Here is a 7,263-nt window from a genome sequence, read left to right on the forward strand (position 1 = left end):
TATGTAGTAGTGCTTGCTACTAGAACTTTGCTCAATGCTGTCAATGATCAAATCATTACATGATATAGCTATATCAATATTAACAATATTGTTAGTAGCATCATGTGGCTCATTAGATAGAAATTCTTGAGCAATGAAAAGATTATCATGATTAATCTTAAGAGTAGTATATTCTTCTTTTAGCTTGTTGTGGCTAGTGATGAGCTCTTTGTGCATCCCCTCAAGTTTATCATGTTTATCTTTAAGCTCTTTCTTAGAAGATTTGAGCTTCTTGAGTTTGGATGATATAGCATCATTTGCCTCTCTAAGCTCAACACTAGCCTTTTCGGCTATATCATATTTTGCTAAAAGTGAATCATTCTTAGCTCTACTCTTTCTAATGATCTTAGTGTATTGATTTAACAATTTAACAAGATCATCATAAGAAGGTGATTCATATTCACCATCATCACTATCGCTATCATCATTGCTAGCATGTTCATCACCACTACTATCATCATTTGATACCTTGCGATCATCCTTGGCCATAAGACATAGGTGTGTAGGGGATGATGGCGGTGGTGCTGGCAAAGATGATGAAGAGTCAATAATAATGGCGGTCACCTTCTCGTTGTCACTATCATCATCGGATGAACCACTAGATGAATCAATATTCGTGAGCCAATCACCGACGATGTATGCCTTTCCACTTTTCTTCTTCTTGTGGAAGTCCTTCTTCTTGCCATCTCTCTTCTTGTATGGCTTGTTTTTCTTCTTCTCATCTTCTTCTTCATTGCTTGAGTCATCTTTTTTGTCCTTGTACTTGTTCTTGAACTTGTCTTTCTTGGGCTTGGTGCATTGGTATGCTAGATGATCAAGTTCTCCACAATTGTAGCCATCCATCTTGGAGATTGGCTTCCTTCTAGAGCTAGTGAAGAACTTCTTCTTGCCATTAAACTTAATGCCACTCTTGTTGAGCTTCTTTAGCATCTTGGCGGTTCTTCTCACCATGAGAGCAAGACTTGCATCATCAATTTCATCATCACTTGAGCTCTCATACTCAAGCCTTGCTTTGCCCTTCTCTTGGCTAGCCTTGAATGCCAAGTCTTTGTCTTTCTTCTTGTTAGAGGATGAGCCATCTTAAGGTGTGATGTGCATGTACATCTCATGAGCATTGATCTTTCCTAAGATTTGTGTTGGTGTAGCGGTGGAAAGATTACCTTGATGAAGCACGATCACAATATGCCTATATTTATCAATGGGGAGGACACTCAAGATCTTTCTTATAACATCGGATGGTTGCGTTTGAGTAAGTCCAAGCCCATTGACTTACTCTACAAGAACATTCAAGCGTAAGTACATTTCATTAGCACATTCTTTAGGAAGCATCTCAAAAGAGTTAAGCTTTTTCATGACAAGATAATAGCGTTCCTCATGCTTACTCTTTGTTCTCTCATGGAGCGCATAAACGTTCGACCATAGTGCATGGGCGTCTTTGTGATTCCTCATCTAGTTGAACACATCTTTGCAAAGGCCTCTAAAGATGGTGTTTTGAGCCTTTACATTTTATTTTTCGTAATTCACCTCATCGTCTTATAGGTGTGTAGCATCCTGAGGTTTTGGAAAGCCTTGTGAGGCGGCTCTAAGTATTCCAACATCTAGAGCTTCTAGATACGTCTCCATACAGATTTTCTAATATGGAAAATCATCCCCCTCAAAGATAGGAGGAGGTCCATCCCCATGAGACATCTTTCTCTAGGCGGTTAAGCCTAAATACGTGAGCACGAGGCTCCGATACCAATTGAAGAGATCAAGATGCCCAAGAGAGGGGGTGAATTGGGCTAATTCTAAATTTCTTTTATAATAATTAAGTCACATGGTTAGCCCAATTAACTCCTTGTGCCTAGAAAGTGTTTCTATTGATCTACCGCATAAAAGTTTAGCAACCTATGTTCTAATTCTACTCTAGCATGACAATTCTATCAATGTAAATGACAAGAATTAAATTGCTTAAAGTAAATGCTCAAAGTAAAGAGAGAAGGAGGAACGCGGCGATGTTTTGCCGAGGTATCGGAGAGTTGCCACTCCCCACTAGTCCTCGTTGGAGCACCCGCGCAAGGGTGTAGCTTCCCCTTGATCCGCGCAAGGATAAAGTGCTCTCTACGGGTTGATTCTTTGACACTACGTCGCAGTGAATCACCCACAACCGCTCACATCTTGAGTTGGGTCTTCTACAAGCTCCGCCGGATGATCACCAAGCTCCCAATCACAACTAAGCCGTCTAGATGATGGCGATCACCAAGAGTAATAAACATGAACTCTCACTTGACCACGACATACCTAATAAGAAGGGTGGATGTACACTTTGCTACTCTTGCTTTCACTAATGAGGGCTCTCTTTGAGATTCTCAAATCTCAATCACCTCACTATGACCTTGCTTTTCTTGGTACTCTTAAAGGTGTTTCTCAGCTGTTTGAATGAGCAAAAGTACCCCCACACACGAATGAAGAAAGTATTTATAACCATGGCTGAAAAAATAAACCGTTATGTGCCTCTGCGGGTTGACCGGACGCTCTGGTCATGTTGACCGGACGCTCCAGTCAGTTCTCCCCAAACTCCAGTGTTTAAGATGTGACCGGACGCGTCCGATCGTGATTTTCTCTCTCTGGAACCTTACGGGAGTCGACCAGACGCTGGGACTCAGCGTCCGGTCACTTCACCTCTCAGTGTCCGGTCGCACCAGACGATTTCATCTTGATCAAATGAACTGACCGGACCCTACGCCCGCGTCCGGTCACCCCAGAGCCAGCGTCCAGTCAGTATTTGACCTTCCATTCACTTTCAACTCTCGATCATATGTGAATGAAGTTTACTCCAATGGTCTAAGTGCTTCTTAGGAACTACCTAGTGCTAGATTTAGCAAGTGTGCACCACACCTAACTCACTAGACTCACCTAGGTCAAGCTACCTGTCCATACCCCCTTAATATTATGGTCAAAGGAAAAATAAAGTCCTAAACTACTCTAAGTGTCTCTTTCACTCTAATCGACACTTAGAACTAGTCCATCCTTAACCTTGTCGTTCATCCTTTGAAAACCAAAATGATTTCCATCGTAGGAGCATAACCATAATGATAGCCCAATCGATCTCCATTACCATGACCTAACTTAATTGTCTCTGCAAAACACACGTTAGTCATAGTAATCACGTATTTTCATTAATCATCAAAACCCAACTAGAGGCCTAGATGCTTTCAGTATGCTAATCTTGCGGATCCCAGTAGGATCGAATCTCCAAAAGATATAGCCCCGTTCGCTTCGTAGAAAAGTCATGGCTAAAAATACTGTTCGCTGATTTATTATGAGAAAAAATACTGTTAACAGTACGGTTCATAAGATAAGCAAACATGGCCAATGTCATCATTGTCCTGTAATTGGGTTCCCTGCAGCGGGCTCCAAAGATCAACAAACTAGTGGAGCTGTTACTTATTCATTCGGAAAAGTCCATGCATCCACCATCGTCCCTTGCAATGCAAAGACGACAGATTGGTCTTGCACTGTGGCAGCCTGTCCATGGAAGCTTTCCCGTTTAACCAATTGTCAAAGTGCTTTACCAATGCATCTTGTAAAAGATGTAAAAGTGCTTTTCCACGTCCTTCTCTATATTTTGTCCAGTGGGTTTGGACAAAAGGTTTGGGTTAGCGGGGACGATGGGCATGGGTAATAAGGGCATGTTTGGTAGGGATTTGGATTCAGGAACTTAGGTCTACTAAAAAAATTTCAATCACTCCAAATACACTAAATTCGGATTCAGCAAAATGGTGGATCCAGAGCCTCCATTCACCAATTCTGTGGATCTCCTCGGGAGAGTTTGGCAAGATGGTTCGTTCTAATTTTTTTCCTCTTCTTCCTCTGTAGCATCGCTCGTTCTCCCGTAGCGCAGCACCTTCACCGCGACGCCGGCCGCGCGCTCCGGCCGACGAGGCACCGAGCGCCGTCGGCGCGTGCCATGGCCGGTGAGCGCGAGATCCGGCGAGCCTCCGTCCGCAAGCGCCCAACACCTCCCTCCTCGCCAGCGCCTCCCTGTCCCACTCCGCCGGCCCAGCGCCCCTCTCCCCCTCCGCCGCCGAGCGACCCGAGCGACGCCGTGGTCGCCAGCCGCGCCCTATGGCCTGGCCGTGCGCCTCCTCGCCAGCCGCGCCTGGACGCGCGCCGCCGCGAGCCCGGGCACGCCTCCCTGCTCGCGAGCTCCGCCTCCCCGCCCGCGAGGCCATGGCCGCGAGCTCCGGTGACGCCGAGCCCTGCTCGCGAGCTTCGCCTCCTCTGCTTGCGTGCGATGTGCTCTGCTCTGATAGGAAGAGGAAAGAAGAGTTGACGTGCGGGTCCGGGCTGGCAGTGAGACAGAGAGAGCACCAGTGCCCAAGGGCAATTTTGGCCATTCCAACAAAAATACTCTTGCGTGGATCTAGAGTGCTGCATTTGCCAAATAGTTCACTGATAGATTCACGGTAAATCCTAAATCTATATTCACTTTTTCCATGATGTATCCGTGCCAAATATGCCCTAAATATTTGGGTTTGATCTAGTCCATTGCCCAACGACATGTCTAAACTAAAGAGAAATGCTAATGGTCAACCAATTGATTTCAGAGACATCTCTAAACCGTTTTTTTTTTTTTTTTTTTTTTTTTTTTTTTTTTGTTTTTTTTGCCATCCGTCCTCCCTCAGCCGTCGAGTACCTCCCGAAGTCGGACAGCACGAACATGGCAATTGACACGTTACATACTTGGAGCTTTGGATCCCCACCATCATTGACCATGGACAAGCGGTGCACGCATGCAATTGACATGTTCAATGGGAGCCTACCTACAAATAACTAGTCACGGAAGACGAAACGATAGGTCTAACAAACACATAGCCATCCTTCTAGGATCAGCATGCACATATCCAACGCAAAGGTCGTCGAGATCCAAGGAAATTATGAACCTGATGAGGAGGTGTCGTCCTTCGATACTGAATCACCAGCTATCACCACCTTCTTGTACGATGGTTCCTGAGGATGCAGAATGGTGAACTGAATTTGAATCTCTGGCGTGTTGTTTTGCTCCGTGGTGGTGGTGGAGACTAGAGAGGAAGATGCAGCCATTGCCGCCGCCTGAGCACCGGAGGGTTCTCCGTTTCGTGGTCTTCATGGCCGTCTCCCTCCTGGCCCTCTCCTGCTGGGCGCTCGTCAATTCCAGGATCAACGTCGCCATGCCTTACTCTGCCTTCGTGATGCGCGACGTCGTCGACAAGACGCCCGCGCTCACCGGCCTAGAAGACTGGCACCCCGCCGCCGGAGACCCAGCGTCGACCTCGGCGCCAGCGGCCGTGCCGGTGACCAGTAACACCACGGCGGCGGGCTCGGTGAAGCTGAGCGGTCCGGTGATCCGGGAGCCGCCGCTGGCAGGAGAAGGGGAACGGGAACGGGAACGGAGCGAGAGGTGCGACGCGGACAGCGCGGCGCTGAGGGTGTACGTGTACGACCTGCCGGCGGAGTTCCATTTCGGCATGCTGGGGTGGGACGGGAAGGGGAAGCCGGCGGCGTGGCCCGACGTCCGCGACGCCCGCGCCGCGCCGCACTACCCCGGCGGGCTCAACCTGCAGCACAGCGTGGCGTACTGGCTCACGCTGGACATCCTGTCCTCCGCGCTGCCGCCCGGCAGCGATGTGGCCGTCAGGGACAGCAGGCCCTGCGTCGCCGTCAGGGTGACGAACGCGAGCCTCGCCGACGTCTTCTTCGTGCCGTTCTTCGCGTCGCTGAGCTACAACCGCCACTCGAAGCTCCGCCGCGGGGAGAAGGTGAGCAGGAACAGGGCCCTGCAGGCCGAGCTGGTCAAGTACCTGATGCGCAAGGAGGAGTGGAGGCGGTGGGGCGGCAAGAACCACCTCATCGTGCCGCACCACCCCAACAGCATGATGGAGGCGAGGAAGAAGCTCAGCGCCGCCATGTTCGTGCTGTCCGACTTCGGGAGGTACTCGCCGGACGTCGCCAACCTCAAGAAGGACGTCATCGCGCCGTACAAGCACGTCGTCCGCTCCTTCGGCGACGGCGACTCGCCGACGTTCGAGCAACGTCCCATCCTGGCATACTTCCAAGGGGCCATCCATCGGAAAGCTGTAAGAGCCCTCTGTTCTGTTCTCGTCGCGAGTAAAGATCGCATTCCTGGAAGCTTTTGAGGTCTCAGCAGACCGACCGGCCGGCCGGCGTTTCAGGGCGGGAAGGTTCGGCAGAAGCTGTACCAGCTGCTCAAGGACGAGCGCGACGTGCACTTCACCTACGGCAGCGTCCGGCAGAACGGCATCCGGCGCGCCACCGCGGGGATGTCCACGTCGAAGTTCTGCCTCAACATCGCGGGCGACACGCCGTCCTCGAACCGCCTCTTCGACGCCATCGTCAGCCACTGCGTCCCGGTCATCATCAGCGACGACATCGAGCTGCCCTTCGAGGACGTGCTCGACTACTCGGAGTTCTGCGTGTTCGTGCGCTCCGCCGACGCCGCCAAGAGGGGGTTCCTGCTGCGGCTGCTCCGGGGCATATCGCGCGACGAGTGGACCAAGATGTGGAAGAGATTGAAGAAGGTGACTCGCCACTTCGAGTACCAGTACCCTTCGCGGTCAGGTGATGCTGTCCAGATGATATGGAGCGCAGTGGCGCGGAAGATGCATTCGGTGCAGCTGCAGCTTCACAAGCGCGGTAGATTCCAGAGGACGGGTTCGGAATCATGAAGCTCCACAAGCGCGGTAGTCTGAACCTACGTGGACGTAGCAAGATTCATCAGTTGATCAATAAACTTTTAGATTCTGTTTGATTGAAGGATCGTTACACAAACAGAATCGTTGTTTACTTGGCGTCTCGGCTTGGGCACCCGCCAGATTTTGGCAATCATGCTCGCACATGCGCACTCCCTTCGCTGTTTGCTCGATGTTGTGTCAGGCGCAGCCGCGTCCTCGATGAACACATTGACTTCCATTTGCAGCATTGGCAACCATCGCCGCCTCTCACACCCACGAACGTTGTCACGTCCGTCTCCGGTAGCCATGGACATGCACACTGATATGACTATTGTGTCTTGTGTGTTTGTAATGTGAGCTGTGAACTCACTAAAATTATGACCAACACAGTTTTCTGTGCTTGTAATGTGAGCTGTGAACTCACTAGTATGAGATGTGAACCCTCTAGTTTGGAGACATATGGATCAGTTTGCAATGACAAAACATGGCGCTGTCCAATTTGACCACACTA

At 49.8% G+C, this 7,263-nt stretch overlaps 1 protein-coding gene across 2 annotated transcripts; it reads left to right on the plus strand.

Moving 5' to 3' along the window:
- The first annotated feature begins 4,758 nt into the window (after positions 1–4,758).
- LOC136501677 (probable arabinosyltransferase ARAD1) lies at positions 4,759–7,118 on the plus strand. Of its 2 annotated transcripts, none has more exons than XM_066497199.1 (2): positions 4,759–6,137; positions 6,209–7,118. In XM_066497199.1, exons 1-2 carry the CDS (start codon positions 5,115–5,117, stop codon positions 6,641–6,643), a joined length of 1,458 nt encoding a protein of 485 aa, XP_066353296.1. In that variant the 5' UTR covers positions 4,759–5,114; the 3' UTR covers positions 6,644–7,118. The 2 variants fall into 2 exon arrangements, with proteins under 2 accessions (XP_066353296.1, XP_066353295.1); XM_066497198.1 differs by having other exon boundaries at positions 4,762–6,137; positions 6,234–7,118.
- The last annotated feature ends 145 nt before the right edge of the window (positions 7,119–7,263 follow it).

This window comes from Miscanthus floridulus, chromosome 13 (assembly GCF_019320115.1).
Source record: "Miscanthus floridulus cultivar M001 chromosome 13, ASM1932011v1, whole genome shotgun sequence".
Lineage (NCBI taxonomy): Eukaryota > Viridiplantae > Streptophyta > Magnoliopsida > Poales > Poaceae > Miscanthus > Miscanthus floridulus.

Coding starts and splice junctions, on each gene's coding strand:
- LOC136501677 (XM_066497198.1), top strand. CDS start 5,115: ATGCAGCCATTGCCGCCGCCTGAGCACCGGAGGGTTCTCCGTTTCGTG. Junction 6,138..6,233: donor GGGCCATCCATCGGAAAGCT/GTAAGAGCCCTC, acceptor CCGGCGTTTCAG/GGCGGGAAGGTTCGGCAGAA.